The sequence below is a fragment of the Protopterus annectens genome, chromosome 8.part0 (assembly GCF_019279795.1).
Source record: "Protopterus annectens isolate FY-2018-M chromosome 8.part0, PAN1.0, whole genome shotgun sequence".
NCBI lineage: Eukaryota > Metazoa > Chordata > Ceratodontiformes > Protopteridae > Protopterus > Protopterus annectens.
This window is the reverse complement of record NC_056741.1, coordinates 348,068,003-348,090,360: the sequence shown is the minus strand read 5'-3', so window position 1 is coordinate 348,090,360 and position 22,358 is coordinate 348,068,003. Positions and strand designations below refer to the sequence as shown.

At 39.7% G+C, this 22,358-nt stretch overlaps 1 protein-coding gene across 3 annotated transcripts in view; it reads left to right on the top strand.

The window, feature by feature from the left end:
• LOC122808802 (alpha-2-macroglobulin-like) overlaps positions 1–22,358 on the top strand; it is a 476,844-nt gene that overhangs the window by 207,949 nt on the left and 246,537 nt on the right. For all 3 annotated transcript variants that reach the window (XM_044079853.1, XM_044079854.1, XM_044079855.1), the window contains one exon: positions 18,890–18,973. In XM_044079853.1, the coding sequence (XP_043935788.1) occupies positions 18,890–18,973 (84 nt within the window). The remainder of the gene's footprint in view (positions 1–18,889; positions 18,974–22,358) is intronic.

Sequence of the window (22,358 nt, the reverse complement as noted above, 5' to 3'; positions counted from 1 at the left end):
CAGTAGGTTCTGCTTCCAACTCTTCAGGTCTGCATGGTGGTGATGGACCTGCTCACCAGTCTGAGGGATGCCTGTGGCACTGGTGAGATCATGAACTAACTGGTTCCAAGCCTCTGCTTTGTACTCCGTCCCTTGGAACTGGCCCTGCAGGAGTCTTGACTCATGATGGTGGACAAGGAGCCAAACCGTGTATTTCGACTCCTCGATGCCCCAGCATTGTGCTCTAAAGTGAATACCCTCTCCAGCACCAGACATTCTGACTACAGATGGCAGCTACAATCAGTTATGGAGAGTATTCCCACCTATGGAGCTTAAATATGCCGAATTTCCCACACTTTTTGGTGATTGGCCATTTTTGAAATTTCTCGGCTGACTGCAGACCTGCTTAGCAATGGTTAATCTTCCATTTATTAGTATATGTATGTTAACAGTGCATATGTATCCTAAGCTGTTATGGCTTAGTGGTTCAGTGCTTTGACTATGGTGCATAGTGTCCCAGGTTCGAACCTTGTCATTGCTTTTTATTTTACAACTGTCCACACAGGCTAGGGGGTGTGGCTGTGTTTAGCCAACTTTGCTCCACGTTGCTCCATGTTGCTCCATGTTAATCCATGTTGCCCTGCGGTGCGCTGGTTAGCGCAATGTGCAGCTCCACGCAAGCCTATTGCGCTAGGTAAAGTGCTGCTTAGCTATGGGCAACTATATTGCGCTTGGTAAAGCGCTGCCTAGCTATGGGCAACTATATTGTGCTTGGTAAAGTGCTGCCTAGCTATGGGCAACTATATTGCACTTGGTAAAGCGCTGCCTAGCTATGGGCAACTTTATTGCGCTGGGTAAAATGCTGCTTAGCTACGAGAAATTAGATGTCAGGATCCTTCTTATATGTAAATAATATACTTTTTGTTCACTGATACATAGGCCATTTCAATGCATTTTAGTAAAATGTTATTTATATATGTCAGGAATTATTTCATATACTTCTTTAAAACATGAAATAGAAAGGGGTATGCTGGGACTCAAACCATGACTGCCTCCTCTTTGGGCAAAGTCTCTACCACTACACTATTGCTATGTGGCTTAATTTGCATACATAGTTCTTATATGCTCTTTGATGTCAAAATTGCTAACTGTGGCTAAGCAATGGGCACACCCGCGCAAACAGGCACAAATACGGGCAGCTATATCAGGAATTATAAAAAGAATAAATACAAATTTTACATTTTACAATTTGAAATGGGTTTAGTATGTGGGGATGTGCAGTGTTGGGTTTGTTGACATTTCAGTGGACCCGCTCATGTGTGTTGACGTTTCACAAATCTGACTCTTGCAGGGGCATGGACCTTTGCACTACTCGGCAGTTGGACACGCCCCCTGCCTTTCTGCACGGTCCATGTTACACTTGGGGATGAGTCAGCGTGCCTCATGAATATGCATGGCACGCTGACGTCATACTGTTCAACTGCAGTTTCCGTGTAAGACTTATTTAGTCTTACACGGTGGATTAGTGAATCCGGGGGATTAACTGTGCAACTATCAGGCAGATAACCAAAGAAGAAAAAAAATCAAATGTGTAGACAGTAATGCATAAATGCTTTACAATATTAAATGTGCAATTAAAGGGAATGCATAAATGTTTTACAATATTAAATGTGCAATTAAAGGGAATGCATAAATGCTTTACAATATTAAATGTGCAATTAAAGGGAATGCATAAATGCTTTACAATATTAAATGTGCAATTAAAGGGAATGCATAAATGCTTTGCAATATTAAATGCGCAATTAAAGGGAATGCATAAATGCTTTACAATATTAAATGTGCAATTAAAGGGAACGCATAAATGCTTTACAATATTAAATGTGCAATTAAAGGGAATGCATAAATGCTTTACAATATTAAATGTGCAATTCAAGGGAGAATTTTCGGATGTTTGCTGCACACTTGCGATAGTTAACATTCAAAAAGATGCTGCTTGACTGGCTTGTCCTGTCCATACATACTAAATTTAACCTTACACTTATGGCTCAGGTTATGGCTGAAAAGCAAACCAGTTCACTTACCAGCAAGCAAATAAAAAAAAAAAAATTAAAAATATATAAGCAATGGAATAAGGGGCAGTTATTCTGGAAGAGCAACAGCAACTTCACTGACAGCTACTACTGCTTGTCCCAAGACTTTTAAGCACATCTGCACCTTCATTTTTCACACAGAATAATCAATAGCTCGCCCATTTTAGTAACCCACTGTAATAAAAGCTCGGTGCTGCAAACCGTCAATTACAGTGTGACACAAACCACCAAACACTGTGCGACATTCAACAAGTATGCAAAACAGCCAAGCAAAACAAAAATGCACAAATATAAATATATAAATAAAATATATTTATAAATAAAAATATATAAACGTTCAATTTTTTTAATAAGTGCAGTGTGATACTGCCCAAATCTCAAATATGCCAGGAAGTGAAAGCAATTATAAAGACTGTTACTAAACTAGTGGGTATGGAAATAACATAATATGGATGTGTGCCCCATGACAAAGGCAGCAAACACAACGCTTACTTCTCCCTTGAAATTTTCATATTTACCTAGTAAATCAAGTAATCTGCAAGTTAAATTTAAAACACCAGACCACCCCCCCGGTACACTAAATAAATAAAAAATAAACACACACACACACACACACACACACACACACACACACACACACACACACACACACACACACACACACACACACACACACACACACACTGGAAAGAGCGATCCTAAACTGACCCATGTCAATCTGTAAGAACCAGCAACCTGCCTTGTGTGTCCTCCAATAATGTAACTGGCTACTTTGCTTATTTAAGCCACTGAACTTTGCACAAACATTGCTGTCATTTACACCACTGCAATATTCTTCTTATATATGTTCATTTGTTCAAGTTAATATCGGTGATGTGCAACATTAAACTCTGTTGTGTGCTCAACTAGTACCCAGCCAACAAGACTCAATCCATCCCAGACAGACAGAAAAGGAAAGCCAACAAGGGTTCCTGGTACTTACCATCTGGAAATGCAAACTGCAGAGTAACAGGAAGGGGAAACAGCCATAACACTTGAAAAAATAAATATTGAGCCATAGTCTGCAATAATTACAGTAAGCTACGTACAGCAGTTATCCAGGCTGACACAGTAACGCTATGTAAAAGTATAGTGGGCGGTGCTCAATGATACTGATTGACTGTTAACGTTACTCCTGTTACAATCACTTCCTACAGACAGCAAACCTGTACTCTCACTGGTGGACGTTGTCTCACACAGACACACACACACCAGTTCTCTGTTCAGATACCTGCTCCATTTCCTGAAGCAGCAGTCATTAGTCCTTCCCTTCCCACTCGCACAAGCTCTGCAGCAGTGGTAGTACCCAGAAGATAACGCAAGTCCTTCCTGCTCGCAGAAGCTCTGCAGTAGTAGTAGTACCCAGACACAAGTCCTTCCCGCTCATAGATCCATTCAAGCAGCCAACTGGAAACTAATGCACTTGAGCCCTTGAGCTCAGTTCTGACAGGTTTATGGAGCTAATTTCATTGTGCACGTGATGACATCAGCTCAAAATGTGGAAAACCAAAAAATTTTAAACAAAGCTGGGAAAAATAGGAAACGAAGGGGTGTCACTCGGGAATCGTTGCACCCCATTATTTGACCCCAAAACTCAGTAAAAACTGAGTAATTCGGTACAGTTGGGAGGTATGACCCAGATCTGTTCAGAACTGGTGGTCAAGGACACCACATACACAAATGTTGTAGATATAGCCAATCTACTGGCTGACAGATTCAGTGAAAACTTCCTGTGCCCCTGTTGAGCAGAGCCACAGAAGTGATCCCCGGGGTGAATTTCCTATTTCCCATCCAATCATCAAGATTTTTCTTGAAGAGTGCTAATGAGGAGCTTTGTTTGATATAGATAGGTAGTTTGTTCCAGAGTATGGGAAGTCTCTGGGACAGAAATCTATCCCTCCAGCATGTTCTGTTTATTGTGGTGACAAGGTTTAGGTCCCTAGAGCATGTAGCTCAGAGAGATTCGGATTTCTTTAAGTGGAGCATGTCCAACAGCTCTGATGGTAAATGGCACAGCCTTCACTAACCAGGGTGATATAGCAAATATACTGGCTAAATTTGTCTTTAAGTTCACACCCCACTCCCCCCACTACCCCCAGTGAAATCCCTTCTAGCATATCCCCAACTATCAGCAGGGAACATGTCTTTGTGACTCTTGCTAAGACCAAAAACACTACTTTAATGGGTCCTGATAATATCCCTGGTTGCCTCCTAAATAGCCTAAAACATGACCTAGCAGGACCAATTGAGGTGATCTTCAACTACAGCCTCAAAGCAGGTTATGTGCCAGGTGAATGGTGGAGCAAAACAGTCATACCTTTTTAGAAGCCCTTCAGCCTATCAGCAAACCCTATGAACTACAGACCCATCAGTCTGACAAGTCAGATATGGAAAGCCATGGAAAGAATTATCATGGAAATGATCAACAAGGACATTAACAACTTACAGGCCCTGGACCTGTCCCAGTTTGGCTTTATTAAGGGAAGGTCTTGCCTATTCAACTCGGTAGACTTCTTCAAGAGGATCATCAAAGCTATGGATGACGGGAAAATGATGTATGCCACCTATCTTGACCTGGCCAAGACATTCGATACAATACCTCACTCAAGTTTTGCTGACAAACTCTTTCCAAATTACTCTAACAAGAGAGAATACTGCCTACATTCCTTGGATGTTCATAGACAATTACGTTTCTATCTGGATAGAACTAAATCCTTTCACAAGTCGGACCAGCTTTTCATCTCCTTTGCGGGCCCTAGAATGGGAGGCACAGTATCGAAAGTTACTTTGTCTAAATGGCTCAGGGATTGCATTACCTTCACATATTGATTTACAGAGGGACCTAAGCCTGGCCAACTCAAAGCTCACTCAACTAGGGCTGTTGCAGCATTTGTTGCCTTCCATTCTAGGGCCTCCATGGATGACATTTGTGCAGCTGCCATTTGGGCTAAGCCCCACACCTTTATCAAGCATTACAAATTGGATCTGATCTCCAGGGGAAGAACAGCCTTTGGTTCAATGGTTCTCAGGAATGTTCTTCCATAAGGGTCACCCAGGTTCTCCAAGTAGCTGGGGACTCGGACCCATCAATGATGAATAGGAAGAAGATTAACAACTTTAGATAAAGAGTTATGCCTTACCATAACATTCCATCTGAGTTGTTGATCTTCTTCCAGTCATCACACCCTCCCACCTACTCCCTCTAAAGGTTCCTGGTGGATCTTCTGGGTCTTTGTGGTGTATTAAGGTTTCTGCACAGAGATGGCCTCTGACATTTCTTCTTCTATATGTTGCATGCAAACTCGATCTGAGGTAACCGAGTAAAGGGCATTGTGGGTAGCAGCTTAGCTCGAGAGTGTTTGGTGCACGCAAGCTTGGTATAAGGCAGACTTGGTTCCGAGGGCTCGGAACCAAACCCATCAATGATGACAGGAAGAAGATTAACAACTCAGATAGAATGTTATGGTAAGACATAACTTCTTTTTCTATACAGACAGACTAAAAAAACTCCAATTATTCCCTGTCTCATATCGCCTACTTAGAGGCGATCTCTGCTTGACTTATAAAGCCATGTCTGACCCAGCTCTGTTAGAAATGCTACATCTGAAGAAATTCCAATCCCTCCATTCAGAGACCTCAACCTCATTACCACAATCAACAGAACATGCTGGAGGGGCAGGTTCATAACCCAGAGACTGCCCATGCTCTGGAATAAACTTCCTATACATGTCAGACAGAGCACCTCACTGGCCCTCTTCAAGAGAAATCTTGATGACTGGATGGAAAATAGAAAATTCACTCCAGGGATCACTCCATTGGCTTTACTCGACAGAGGCACTGGGAACTAAGGTCGAGTGACACAATGCCAGGATAATCCTATGGGCTAGGCTCGTAAAGGCTCCAGTGCCATTAGCCTAGTACACACCTATGAACCTATAAGTAAAGGCTAATGTCGAAGGCAAAACGAACTCCACAAAAGGAAAAAGTCCATGGTTTGGGTATAAGACTCAATTTAATCCACAAAAAATTATTTTAAAACTACAATTTGGCACACAAAATCAAATAAACAATTCAACATACAATAAATGATAAGTGCTTTTGTTTTATAATATGACAAACCTCATCAGATAAGACTTAATTATTAAAACCACATTTTAATACATAAGATGTACAATACACATTTTTCATTACTACTAGGCCTCTAGCTCATCAAGTTTGCAGATGACTGTAAATTGGAAGCTGTCATAGATTCTCCCTATGACAGCAACATCCTATAAGAGGTCTAACACAAACAAATGACTAGTGCCAAAGCCACTAATTAAAACTCAATGCAAAGAAATGCATTACAGTGCCCTTTTGGGAAGTTGTCCACCCAAGCTAATTACTCCATCAGTGAAACACCCTTAAGAGTTGACCTGATAGTTTGAGATCTGAGATCATACGTAGACAGTAATCTGGCCTTCCACCTGTGAGTAGAAAGGATAGTAAGAAAATAATTCTGTGTTGCCTAACTCATAAGCAAGGGTAGGGTATCCAGGTCCAAGTTAAAATACAAATCTACTCAGCCCTTATCAGACCTATACTGAGTACAATAACCCCTTTGGCACATACCTAATCATGCACATGCAAAACCTGGAATGCCCTTAAAGGTTCCTCACTAGGGGAATCCAAGATATGAATACCCTCGTCTACACAGATCGCCTTGATGCCCTGTCTCGTGACTAAGTCTCCAACAGGTTACTGAGAGGTCATCCATGCCTAGCATATGAGACATCCTCTGATCTAGCGCTGATAGATCTCTTGCACATTCACAAAACAAACAGCACCAGAAACACTAAATCCAAGGACCTGAGCTTTCTTTGAGACATAAATAGTTCATGTAGGAGAGAATGATATGCATCTTAAAGGAACCCTGTGCTATGGAATAAGCTCACCATCAATGTGAAGCACAGTTCATCCCTGACCTATTCAGAATATGTAGGAGAGAACAATATGTATCTCAAAGGAACCCCGTGCTATGGAATAAGCTCACCATCAATGTGAAGCACAGCTCATCCCTGACCTATTCAGAATATGTAGGAGAGAACAATATGTGTCTCAAAGGAACCCCGTGCTATGGAATAAGCTCACCATCAATGTGAAGCACAGTTCATCCCTGACCTATTCAGAACATGTAGGAGAGAACAATATGTGTCTCAAAGGAACCCCGTGCTATGGAATAAGCTCACCATCAATGTGAAGCACAGTTCATCCCTGACCAATTCAGAAGAAACCTTGATCATTGGATGGGAAATTGCAAATTCACCCCCAGTTCTGGCTCCCATGTCTCTGACGTACAGAGGTCAAAAGTAAGTAAATTACTCCCCAAACCAAGAAGAAACTTCCCAAAGCGGAGGTTGTGATGTTCACTTCTTGAATTATGTTATGAACCTAGTTCACTTAATAAAAATCTAACTGTAAAATACGTGCTACAAAATAATCAAATGGTAAATAGTAGTTAGTCCACACTTAGAAAGAACTGAACATGTGAATTTGATAAAGAAATGTTTTCAGGATGGTTATTCAGTGGAATGCCTGGGACAAAGGAAAAGAGGAGCACTTATATTAATTACAAGAGGAGCTCCAATAGTGATAGAAGAGGAAAAAAAGATAATAATGGCAGGTTTGTAGTGCTGAGGGACTACTGGCAAGGGAAGAGGTGTATACTAGCATGATATTTATATACCTGAAACTGCTATAATGGAGCTTAAGAACATTCTGGTTGAAGTAATCAGTTTTCAGCAAGGAATATTACTTATAGATGGGGACTGGAATGTGATTTGCAACTGTGAAGATGTGTCTGAGGGACCCAGAAGGGAAAGTATAACAAAAGAGGGTAGATGTTTGAAGGAATGTATGAAAATATTTGGCATGGAAGATGTGAATACGAGTTTGGAGCGAATTTACATATTGTTCCCCAAGATATAAAAACTGGGCTAGGCTAGACAGAATTCACATTCCGCAAGAACATGTGCAATTAATTGAATGTCTTGACATGCACCCAATATCTATTTCGGATCATGCACCAATAATAACTAAAATAAAAACACAGGGTAATGAAATAAAATGAGACAGTGGCACTTTCCCACCTATCTGTTGAAAAAAGTGGAATTTAAGGAATGGCTAGTGGAGATTATTCAGGAGCTGTTAGAGAGGATAGACATTTCTTCAGAAAATATAGCTAGGGGGTGGGATAAAATTAAGGTGGAGTTTAAAAATAGGGTGGAAATAAAAGAAATGGAGCTATGGTTAAGAAGTAACAGGAATTATTTAGAGGGAATGACAAATGTTAAAGTATTGCAGAATAGGGGGAATCTCACAGAACAAGAAGAGGATCACCTGCAGAATGCTAAGCAGAAAATAAGGGATTACCTCAATGATATGCATGAGTTTAGAAAGATTGCTGTTAAACAATTGTTTTTTGATTATAGTAGAGCACAAAAACTTTTAGCACAACAACTTAGACAATAGCAAGTGGAAAGGGCTGCCGCCAGGTTTAGGGAGCGTAAAATATGGACAATAACAATAGATCCTGTAGAGGTATTAGAAATATTTCAGAAATTCTAAGAAAGTCTGCATAAAGAAAAGAAATATGGAAATCAAGAAAAGATGCAAATGGAAATGTTTATGGAAGGATTACATATGCCAAGCTTAGAGGTAGATGAGGCTCAATTAATAACAGGATAGCAGGCGATGAGATACAAATTGTGATGTATAACCAATCTACAGGAAAGTCCCCAGGAATAGATGGTAATCCTGTGGAAGTTTGGAAGCTAGAAGGGAAAAAGTTGATAAAGATCTGAAAGGTTTTGTCTGACAGTATTTTAAAAGGAGGAGAAGTACTAGCATCCTGGAAGAAAACAGTGGAAGCTGTAATACCTAAAGCGGGTAAGGCTCTATCAGACTCCACTTCATACAGACCCACTTCAATACTAAACCATGATTATAAAGTATTTATGTTTATAATGGCCAAAAGAATGGCCAAAGTAATGCCAAAATTTATAGGTATGGATCAATGTGGTTTTATGGAGGGGAGGCAAACATTTGACAACATTAGCAGAACACTGATGATCCAGAAGGAAGCAGAATGTAACAAAATACTATTGCTGTTGGTGGGTTTTGATGCAGAGAACATTTGACAGAGTAAGATGGGAGTTTATGAGCAGGGCAATGGAAGCATTTGCATTTCTTGAATAAATTATAAAGTTGATTAGCGGTATATATGAGGGGATCAGAGGCAAAAATTAAAGTGGGTGGGGTCCTCTCTGATAATTTCTGTATGAGCAGAGGAACCAGGCAGGGTGTTTATTTCCACTATTATTATAGTTATTATATTTTATTATAGTTAGAACCACTGGCAAAGAAAATAAGGGACTCAGAAATTCAAGAATATAATTGGTATGGTAGTCAAGAAAAGCTGTCTCTATTTGCAGATGATATTATTTTATACCTGACAAAACCAGAAAAAGACATTACAGTATTGTGGAACATTTTGAGACAGTTTCAAATATTTTCAGGATACAAAATTAATGAAGCTAAAACAAAGGCAATAGCTGTAAATTATGTACCCACATACAAATTGGTTCAGCAATATCTGTATTTATGGGGGCATGATAAAATGAAGTATTTAGGAGTATGGATTAAAGTAAGTCTGGTGTGGCATCTAAGGATATGTGGGAATACACTAAAAAGATAATACAAAAACTGAGAAAAATGAAGCTTTGTTATATGGATATAGATAGTAAGATACAAACAGTCAAAATGTTTTAGTCCCTTTAGTTTTATACACAGGTCAGGCATATTTTTATCAACCAGAGGAGAAGTTGTGGATAGCAATTAATAAAGAGCTGAAGGACTGTATCTGGGAGGGGAAGATGGTAAGAGTCAAGTGGGATAAGCTGATTCTTCCAGTAGAACAGGGTGGATTGGGATTACCCGATTTGAAGGGGTATTTCAGAGCAACACAGTTAAGGTTCCTATACATAGCACAAGCAGAAAACTATAATTTAAATTGGAAAGGGATAATGTTGAAACAGGGAGGAAGCTCAAGAAACAAGGGGAGACTGGGATTCTGGATGTAGGCCTTTAAGGAGAATAACAATAATCAAACAGGATATTAGATCCATAATGTAGCAGAAAGTATTCTAAGAACTAAGCCAACACTGGAATGGAGACAGGAAGTTCTGCCAAAAGAGGTGACTGCAATTAGGGATATACATAATAGACAAGTGGGGACTGGAATTTATTGGAGAAAACTGGCAAAGGAACCAAGATATTAGGAGCAAATAACTAGAAAGGGAAAAGTAATAGAATGGGAAAATGCCAAGAATTTATTTGGACAGCAGGTTAGAGATTGCCATCCCTATCAAGGATTGATATCAAAAGTATAGGCAAAGAGAAAGAAATAGAATGTCCTAAATGAAAGACCAGCACTGGTAGAGTTTTTAGCAGAATCTAGAACAGAAGCTGCCATTAAAAAAGGAATAATTAGTACAGCATATGAAATATTGCGCGATAGCCAGCTTTAGTGCGCTTTTGCGCTTGTAATTTAAAGTTTGTCCTGTTTGTTGCATTTACCTGTTGAGGCTACACACTCAAGTGCGCTAGCCTATGTTACATATTTATTGCATTTTCCTGCTGTTTGTTGCAAAAAAAGAAAAAAAAAAAAGTATCCTTGTTTCCCGCCTTTCCTGACTTAGAGTAGTCCAAATACAGGCTTTGCTGTATTCTGGACTTTTGGAAAGTTCCTGTATTGCCCATTTCCTTTCTTGGATAAAGGGATGCTTCTTTGTTCACCAGTGGCAGTGGGGAGCTTAGAGCAGCCTATCTATCCCTGGAGGAGTGTTCCCAGCACAAGAATCTGGTAGTCTATTGGCCGTTTTGGGCCAATTTCTAGCTCTTTCAAGTCCTCCTATATAAAACCCGCTTTAGCGCGGCTTTGCGTGATTTATAGCGCAGCATCAGGCAGCACCGCTTAATTGGGTTTAAACCTTTCTCGGCTCCACAAAGTGTGCTCTTCACTTTTTCCCTTAGAACTGATCTAGTTCTCATATTAAACACCCTATTCCTACTCTAAAGCCTGGCACTTGCTCATTAAAGCAATTATATGTCAGCACTAAAAAAGTAAAAACACTACACCCTCACAAACTCCCATAGAGTACTTTGTTCTCCATTGGCCCTTTTTTTCAATTATAAAGGAATTCCCAATACTATTCTAGCATGTCCAAAGGTCAGTTGTCAATCTCCTCTCCAGTCCAGCTGTTGAATCTGGGAATCTTGAGGCAATGTTACAACTGCCTCATGTACACAGACAACCCTCTCCTCCTTCCAACAAATTCCAACACATGTGAGAGATACAACCATATAGCCAAACTGGAGGCTAAGCTCTCTCAACTCAGTACTGGCGTAACCAGTCAGGAGGAGAAGGAAACCACACTCACTACAATTCCAGTCTCACATAGACCTACCACAACAGCAAACCAAACACATAAACACACAAAAACATACTCGGAGGCTCTAAATAAAAATCTGCCTAAGCAGCAGAGACCTCCAAAGCAGACACCCAAGCAACCGCTACCCCAAAACAAAACACATGCAACACATAGTTCACAAAGCCTGTGTGCCGAACAGTCACAGCCCTTAAGGCTAAATGACACACCTGATACACTTGTAATAGGCGACTCTATCATCAGGCACACTGATGTCCTGCTCACCAGGCTGAACAAGAAGAAAGTCATGGTGAGCTGCCTGTCGGGCGCTAGGATCCACCACATAACACAAGCACTCAGGTCACTCCAAGGCAAGTACAAATATGACTCAGTCATTGTCCATGCTGGTGTGAATGACCTGAGACGTACCTCCCTGGACTAAATGAAAAGAGACATAGAGGAGCTCTCAGATCATGTAGCCCAGGCCGGTATGACCCTGACCTTGAGTAGCATCTTACCCTCACCAAGAATGATGCCACAATATGAAGACAAAATGATCAATTTCAACAATTGGCTTAAGTATTGGTGTCATTCAAAGGGGATCCAATGCCTGTCAGCCTGGGATGACATGCTCGACAAGCCACAATGCTTCGCTAGGGACGGCTTGCACCTATCACCCCTATGCTTTTGGGTATTGGCAAAGGCTCTTGCCACACCCATAGTGCCTTTTTTAGGCAAGGCTCAAAAGACAAACCCACCTCCATAGGTGTCACAAGGGATAAGAAACTAAGAGTAATGCTACTCAACGCCAGAAGTCTAAACCTCAAGATGCACACACTCAAAACTCTCCTTAGCATGGAGAACATCGATACCTGTGCAGTAACAGAAACCTGGTTCAAGGCTCCTGAGAGCACCCCAGCACTACCAGGTTATACCTCATACCATGCTTTTTGGCCCCAAAACTTGGACCGAACCACAAAAGGAGGGGGAGTATCAATATTTGTCAAAGATACCCACACCTCCAGGTTGGTGGCACAGCACGAAGCATCAGAGACTATCCATGTGCAACTAACTGTGGGTAAAACTGCCTTCCAGTTTATAGCCTGCTACAGACCACCCTCCCAAACCCAGGAACCCCACTCGGCCTTCCTGAGAACACTGGAAAAGATGAAGGTCTCTCCAAACACCATTATATTGGGCGACTTCAACTACCCAAACATAGACTGGGAGCATTACTCTAGCTCCAACACCCTAGCCCAAAGGTTCCTAGAATTTATAAACTTAAATGCTACCACATCCACAAGAGGGGAAAACATACTGGACCTGATCATCACCAACATGGGGACTCTATGCTCCAGACCAGAAGTGTATCCCTCACTGGTAAGATCAGACCATAAACTAATCTCACTGGATATTCACATCCTGACCCCACCCTGTGCCCAGAAAACCACAGTGAAAAACTTCTCTAAAGCAAATTTCACGCTCCTCAAAACCGAGGTGGAATCCTGTGGAAAATATGGCCCAGACCGCAGAATACTTTATAAACGCATTCTATGAACACCTTCAGGAATGCATGGATCATGCAATCCCAAATAAAACCAGGACCCATTCCTCCAAAGGCAGGCGTCCTGTCTGGTGGACCCCAGCCATAAACAAACTATACAATAGAAGGAGGAAGCTACTACATGATAGAGCAAAATCCCAAAAAGGGAAGGCATCTCTGATCAGTATTAGCAAAAAACTATGTCTCAAAGGTAATTCACTCATAAAATCGTCTAAGGCCAGCTTCAAGAGAAAAATTGCACAGGACACTAAGGATAATCACAAGGCTTTCTTTAGTTATGTTAGGAACCTGGGTGGGAATTCCCAGATATGCTCAGAATTAGTCCAAAATGACAAAAAATGCACTGAACCCACAGACATTGCCAACATCCTAGCTGACAGGTACAGCGCAAACTTCTCCCCCCCCACCAAAAGGGCAAATATCTATCCCAACAGAGTGCTGCCCCCCTGACATCTCAGATGCTCAGGTAAGAGCCACCCTCTCCAAAGCAAAAAACACAGCATCAATGGGACCAGACGGTGTCCCAGGCTGTGTCCTACATGAACTCCAAGAAGAGCTAAACCCAAACATAAAACTACTGTTCAATCTCAGCCTTACTACAGGATATGTACCCAAAGAGTGGAGTACAGCAACAGTGGTCCCTCTATACAAAGGTGGTGCCTCAATGGATCCTGGAAACTATTGCCCCATAAGCCTGACTAGCTTGGTCTGCAAAGCTATGGAAAGGATCATCATGGACCTCATAAATAAAGATATTGGGGACCTACAGACACTGGATCCTACCCAGTTCGGCTTTGTTAAGAGCAGATCCTGCCTCTTAAACCTGGTCGATTTCTTTGAAACAGTCACCAAGGCCATTGACGAGGGGAAGGTGGTCCACACAGCCTACCTGGACCTCGCAAAAGCCTTCGATACAATACCCCACTCGGGCATTATAGATAAGCTCACCAGCTTAAATATAAACTCCTATGTCACTAGATGGGTTGCAAACTGGCTCAAGGACAGAACCCACATGGTTAGAATTGCTGGAGCCATGTCAGACTCCAAACCAGTTACAAGTGGCATCCCACAAGGCTCAGTCCTGGGACCTCTCTTGTTCGGTATATATTTCTCGGAGGTACAGGCCAACACTGAAGGACTGTGGCTGACCAAGTTCACAGATGACTGCAAACTGGGTGCCATAATCGACTCTCCAGCTGACACAAGCATCCTACAAAAGGGCCTCATAGAAACAGACAACTGGTGCCAGAGCCATGGCCTCAAGCTAAATGCCAAAAAGTGTATAGTCATCCCCTTTGGCAAAAACAAAGTGCCCACAAATTACCACATAGGTAGTAATCCATTAAGTACGGAAGAAGTAATTAGGGACCTGGGGACCCAAGTTGAAGAAAATCTCTCATTTGACAACCACGTGGCCAAAGTGGTTAGAAAAACATTTTATATAGCCCACCTAATCATGAAGGGATTCACATATAGATCAGGGGAGGTCATCATGCCTCTTTACTCATCCCTCATCAGGCCCATAATTGAGTACAATGCCCTTTTTGGGATGTACCTTACCAGACACCTGCAGCAACTGGAAAGACCCCAAAAGTACCTCACCAAGAGGATCAAAGGGCTCAAACAGATGCCATATGCTGCCTGGTTAAAGAAACTCCAGCTCTACTCAGTGGCATACCGCCTGCTCAGAGGCGATCTGTGCCTGACGTATAAAGCCATGTCCAACCTGGAATTAATGGACATGCTGCATCTCAGAAAATCCAAATCCCATCAAGCTACGCACGAGAGACTTGAACCTCAGCACTGAAATAAATAGGACATGCTGGAGGGACAGATTCATAACCCAGAGGCTCCCTTCACTCTGGAATAAAATCCCAGTCCAGGTTAGGCAGAGTCCCTCATTGACTCTCTTCAAGAGGAATCTTGATGAGTGGATGGGAGATCGTAGGTTTACCCTGGGTATCACTTCTGTGTCACTGTTAGACAGAGGCACAGTATTCTAACCTCGAAAAAGGGCATAGCAAAATTAATTTAAAATGGGTGGCGAAAGCCAAACACACTCTGGCTAGGCTTATAAATGCCCTAGGGCAGATAGCCTAGTATGAACCTCTGAACCTATGAACTATAAGAATCAATCACAGTAGGTTAGAAAGGATAGGGAAGAGAGACTGGATAAACAATTCACAAAGAAACAATGGAAGGATATATGTATGTCCCGCAAATATGCAACAAAGTCTAATTTTTGCTTGGAAATGTTTACATAAATACTATTATACCCCAAGTTGACTCCAGAGAATTTTTCCTCAAGTAGACAGCAAATGTTGGAAGTGTGATGGGGAAGAAAGACATACTTGGGAATATATTTTCTGGGAGTGTGGTAGGTTGGCAGACTTTATGGATTCCTTGCGGGATGCACTGTTGAAGACACTGGGTGGGAGGATTGGTGTGATGAGGGAGACGATTTTCTGAGCTATGATACAGAATCAGAATTGCCTAGATATGGTAAGGCCTTGCTGTGTCTAATTATGGTGTCTGCCAAAAATACAAATGCTAGAAAATGGAAGTCAGAATCTAAACCAACTATATTAGACGTAGTGAATATAGTAACAGAGATAAAACAATTGGAACTGAGATCTTTAGAAAAGGATAAGAGCAAATTAAATAGGAAAAATGGGAATTGTGGGAACAATGCATGCATACAGGGGATGAATGAGATCTAAAAGAAGGCATGACTTATATGAGCTATGTAATGTTTCGAAATGATTGTGTAGATTATAAGTGATATATAATGTTTGCAACTGGGAGTGTGTGAGTACAGTTTATGATATGTAAAATGCTTGCAACTAAGATTTTGTCAGTGTGGTTTGTTTTGATCTCTTATGTCATAAGTGATGGTTTAATAAAATCTTTCTTGTTTAAAAAAGGGGCAGGAATTGAATAATTTACGTGTTGCTTAGGTTATATGATATATAGCAATATATGTGAAGTATAATGTTTGTTAATGTTAATTTGGTAATACAGTTTGATTACTTTTGTATAAATGTAAATTTTATATTACATACAAATATAAAACAAGCCTTTTATGTTGGTGCAAATGTCTCTGTATCATGTTGTGGAAGATATGTCCTCACATCCATTACTCTTATGTTATAAATCTGGCTACCATTGCCACAAAATTAAGGAGTATAACAACAAATGTGCAATATTAGGCAAGTAATGACAAGAATCACAGGATGCCTAGACCCATACACCCTTAAGTAGACACACTTAAGAGTTCTTGTCAGCCTTTACAAGCAATTAATAGTGCTCACAACCCAATTAGAGCAGAGCAGTACATCATAATCCTGGTGTAAATTTGTGTCTATCCATTCAAATATTAAGACTAGCTTTAAATGTAAGCAAAGCAGTACTTTGTTTCACCTGTAGTGATAGTTTATTTCATAGGCTGAGAATATATTGAATTAGGAACCTATCCCTCTAGTTACTCTTGTTTAATTGTTGGTGCATATGTAGGTCTCCAGTATGGTGTTTGCAGAAACACTAGTTTTGAGAAGAAATAGGTCAACATGACACAAAAAGTAAGATACAAGTCATCTTGGAGCAGCTGATAGACTGGCAAACTGTGGTAATCTGTTGGAATAGTTAAGAATTTAATGCCTTTGATTTTTTTGGTAAGGAATCTTTGGGAGCTTTTTAGTTGAGCAATATGTTTTGGATTTTAACTGTATCTGTCTGAAGACAAGTAAAAAATCTAAACATATGATGTGGGAGTGGCTTTTTTATCCATTGTTATACTGTACTTTTTTGCATTTAACTTAAGACCACTTTTGACAAACCAGGTACATGCATATTCCAGCCCTTGCTGGTACTGTCTAGTATCAGTGGATGAAAAGATAGCAGTGTACCATTTGCTCATCAGCAGACTTGGTCAACTACACTTCTGGAATATTAGGTTGGATGTCTGGAAAATAAATGCCAAATGTGATTGGGTCTAGCACTGATTCTTGTGCTATTCCACTAGTTATAAATTTAAATTCAGAGTGGGTACTAGCACCTTTCACAATCTGAAAACTGTTGGATAATCAATCTGCAATCCAGCAGACAGTTTAGGGTTTTTTCTTACATTTCTCTAATGTTTTAATAAATCCATCCGAGATGATAGTGCCAAAAGCTTTTATCAGGTAGAGATAGGCAGTGTGCAGAAAATGCCCACTGTCCACAGCCTCTGTACCTTTTAAAAGAGATGGGACCTTCCCTTCACAAAACAATCTAGGTTCTAGATCTTTTAAGTTGTCTCTGTCTACACAAATGCCATTCTGTGGCTTTGGATATAAGGCTGGTGAGGCTGATGGATCTATAATTCTCCAGGTCTCTAGTGGAGCCACTTTTGTATATAGGAGTCATAGTGGATATTCTCCAGGCATGAGGTAAAAACCCTGTAGATAGGTTGAGGTTGGCTTGTTTAAACAGAGACTTGGATAATGCATACTTGACATTGATGGGAATGTAGCCTGGTATGTTGTCTGGTTAATGTAAATCTCATGGCATGAATACTTGTTTCAGAGAGTCTTCCTGGAAAATACATCTTCAGAGATAGCGGGGGCAACAATGTGAGTAGGTTGGGAAAAGTTAGCACTAAATTTGTCTGCTACTATATTGGTTATACCCTTGGAATCAGAGAATGTGGTATTATTATGGATGTGCTCCGTGCATTGTTGGACATTATGCCTTAATTTCCTGATATAACTGAGTTAAGATTTGGAGTTTCCTTTGGTATCTCTAGCAACCTTAAGCTTGTACTGCACCTAAACTTTCTAATAGTACTCTTAAGTTCCTTGATTTTATGTTTAAGTGCAGTTTTCAGATGGGGGGTGGGATTTCTGACAGCTTTTCATTGTTTTCCTTCTTTTGATTTACAGTTATTGATACAGAAGAGGTTTATTCCTATATCTAGGGCGAATGGGTGCTGACTTTTCTATGCAGCTGTTTAAGTAATGGTAAAATTTGTAGGTGAATGCAGCAGCCCATTGAGTTGGGTCTATTTGTGTGTGTGTGGGGGGGCTACTGGGAATTTTGCATTTGTATTTTACAAACTGAAGTAGGTCTACCAGGGTGAAGTCCCTAGAAGCTGTGTGATTTGGTGGTGGAGTGGTACCACTAGGCCTAACATAGACACTGACTGATTTGTGATCAGATTTATCCGGGGGTGCAGAAATGCAGGGTGGGATTCAGGCTGAGAGTACATTGGTAAGGACCAAATCAGGGATGTTAGAGGCTCTTGTGGGTAGTTTTGACATTTACTCTGTTTAGCACAGAGTAACAGTATTATTATCCTCAATAAATTCGACAGTGACTGACTTTTTTTTGGTCAAGAAACTACTATTAATGCAGGTTTCACTAGGAGTCAATATCTTTAGATACTTCACCACTGAAAATCTTTCACACTAAAACCCTATGTAATACAATTTTTTATGTTGTCTAAAATGTCTTTGCTGTAGCAAAAAACAGAACGAGAGACATGTTGTGGCTCAAATAATATTTCATATCTGTAATTGACTGATCTATGTTTGACTTAGTTTCTGTTGTAATAAACATTCAGAATAATCATATTTCTTGAATTCAAATATAAAAATAGAAGTAAGGAATATAATTAAGGATAAGATGTGGCTAGTAAAAATATAGCAAACGGAAACTAAACAAGTTACATTGTGAAAAATAACATGCATTATGGTTTTCTTGTATTTCAACAGAGAATCCTGTAAAGGAAAATATTTTACTGCAGCTTCCTCCTGATGTAGTGGAAGGTTCTGCCAGGGCTCACATTTCTTTAATAGGTAAGATGTTTTATAATTATTATATTACTTCTGTATGCTGTTACCTGGCAAAGCAGTGATTATTGTACGCTATACAAACAGATACATTCTCTGGGTAGTTCCATTTATTGATAAGAAGTAACAATTAGATACATGTTTTTTAACACTTTTATTCACTTAAACAATATATAAAAAGCTCAGTTCCTGCCTCCCTCAAATCTCATTCATCCTCTTGAACCCTGTTCTACATGCATTGTTCTCGCAAATTCCTATGTAACTTTTTCATTCCCTTTTGCCATTTTTATAAATGCTGTGATTTAACAAAAATGTTTCATAAAGTAATACTTTCCATCCTTTCAGCTGATGTCTAAACATAATTAATATGCCCTGGGATCTGTTTATTTTTTATTTATTTACTTTTATATGAACTTCCATGGATGCAAAAGCAAACTGGACTTATTCTGCTGCTTTTGACTGGAATCTTAACCACCAATAATCTCAACCAGAATGGTTTAGAATTGTACTAAAAGTTAGTATTCTGCAAAGTTGAGGTGAAACATGCACTCAGACACATGGAAACACAAACTCATGTACACACAAACAGACACAGAGACACACTCTCACACACTCACAGGCACACATGTACACAGGCACACACACACACACACACACACACACACACACACACACACACACACACACACACACACACATACCCAGACATGCACACACACACACACACACACACACACACACACACACACACACACACACACACACACACACACACACACACACACACACACACACACACAGTGTTATCTATAATGAATCATGCCATTTTTCTGCACTGTCTGTCACACTACTTGTATTTATTTTCCCTAATAGCTGTGGCCAAGGGCACCATCTTCTTTTTCTTATTCATTCACACAATGTCTTTTAACATATGCATCTATCATATGGACTGTTCACTCCTAGCAGCTTCCATATACATATTGAATTGTAGAATAAGTACTCAGTTTCCTAATGTTCAGTCCCTGGCTTTGGCACATTGATTGGTTTTTAGGTTTTCCGTGCTCCATGCCAGTCTTTAAAAGTCTTCCTTTCTTTACATTAGGAAAAAATATACATTTTGAATTGTCCTTCTCATGCTTCTTTGTTGTTCATCTGCCGTTGTCTGTGCTACTTATTAACAAATGATTTGTGTAGCTCTAATCCTGTAGTGTCAGCATTCTACATTTGGGACACTGGCTAAACACTTATATTTCCCTGGCATGCAGAAAAATAGACTATTGTACATATTTAAGCCGTGCAGTGCAGCTTAGTCATCCCAGCTACCTTTTGTACTTTCTGTTACTAAAGTCATACAAAGTGTTATCACTTAAACTACAGGCTTCTAGCTTCCTTAGCATGGAATCCTGAAATAAAGGACAAATATAGGTGCTAAAATCTCTCCAGAATCCATGACAGGTAAATGACAGGTAAACTAGGGCACTAGTCTTTTCAATTCAGAAATCGTACAAACAAACCATTCTTTTCTTTCACGTTGGTTCTAGCCCTGCCCATAAGTCAGTACATAGGGGACCATCCTCTTTCTCAAACAACAAATGCATTATCAGCTTGATGACTAGGTTAAGCTCTACACTGAGTATGTTAAGGTCTACACTAAATTTATCCTCTTTGAAAGCCATTAAAGGTGAACTCTGACAGGCAGTAGCATACCTTTCAACGTCTTTGCTTAAGGATTATATATATATAAAAAGAGTAGGGGAACAGAGGATCAAAATCAGGCACAGTTTTTAAATATTGCTTTAATTTACTTAAAAGGTTAACAGAATAACAGGATTTGCATCAACATGCATTTTACAAACAATAGAAAATGCAGCAAAGACAAAATTGATCAGAAGTCACCGATGATGTTTATGAAAGAAGATGTTTATATTAAAACTAGCGGCTTTCCGTGCCTGCCATGCGGCGCTTCTTCAGGTTTATTATAGAAAATATGAAACTTTAATATATGTCATTACAGACTGATTATAATCTTTGGTGATTTCCCAGAAAGTCAAAAAGTTTACAACGGAAACTTGCAATTTGCTTTGGAAAACTATTCTTTCAACAAGGAAAACTATTACTAATTCATATAAAATGATAAGCGAGATTAAATTCCAGAAGGAGCTTTTTTTTTCCAACTATTGGAGAAAACTAAAACTCTCCATAGATGACCAACAAATAACCCAAGCAATTCATTTAACACTGAAGATCATACCACTTAAAAAATTAGCCTACACACAGCTAATGATTAATAATAATGCATACTTCACACCTGCAGTCCTCCACAAATTCAATACATCGAGGTCACCACTATGCCCACAATGCAAGGACCAGACAGCCGACCTATTGCATATATTTTGGAGTTGCAAATGTGTGTACAAATTATGGAATTCTCTCAAAGTACAGTTACAAAAGATGGGCTACCAAACATCAACATTAACATGAGCATTTGCCTTATTACACATTCTTCCACCTAACATCTCCAAAAAACAAGCAAATACACTCTTAATAATTTTTCTAATGAAACTATATATAGCTGTCAAATGGCTAGATCCGTTGAATATATCTTGGGAGGATTTTAAACAAATAGCCATAAAACATCTCTTAGCTTACAAAATAGTAATGGATAAAAGAAACCAAAACATGAAGTCCAGAGAAATTTGGGAACAAACCTTTAATATATTACCATAATCAACCGCATAGCAACTTAAGAATACACTTTAATGGAACCTAGAAATTCATACAGGATTTGACAAACTAATCATAGTTTGGGTATTAAGAATGTATGTGGTGTTTTGTATAACAATTGAGCTAATTGTGAAAGCATCTGTGTAAATAGTGTAAATAAATGTGTTGTATGACCTACACCTTATGATGTATAACATACTCCTATGGTCATGTTGTAAAGATCGAAATGTTTGTGTCATATATAATTGTAAAAGAAAAAGAAAACTTTTTGAAAAAAAATTAAAATTATTTGTTAGACAATAAAAAAAAAGTTTACAATGGAAGGAGGAACACATATGAGATAGAAATACAGCTCTCCTCTTGCAGAATGTAAAACAGCTTTCACAATCTGTTAGACACTCTATTCTGCCACACTTTTTAAGTGCACAGAGTGAAGTTTTGTTAAGCTTCTCTAACCACTGCTAAGATCGGGTCTTGCACCAGGGAAGCATTTAACAAGTTTGTTTTTTTCCCAATTCTGGAGTGTAATTAAACACTCCATGCACTGCATGTATACATATATAACAACTAAAAACAAAATCCCAGAACTGGAGTAAAAAGCAGCTAAAACAAGAAAAAGAAGAAGAAAATACACTTGTTAATAAAATGAGTTTTATTCACTTTCATC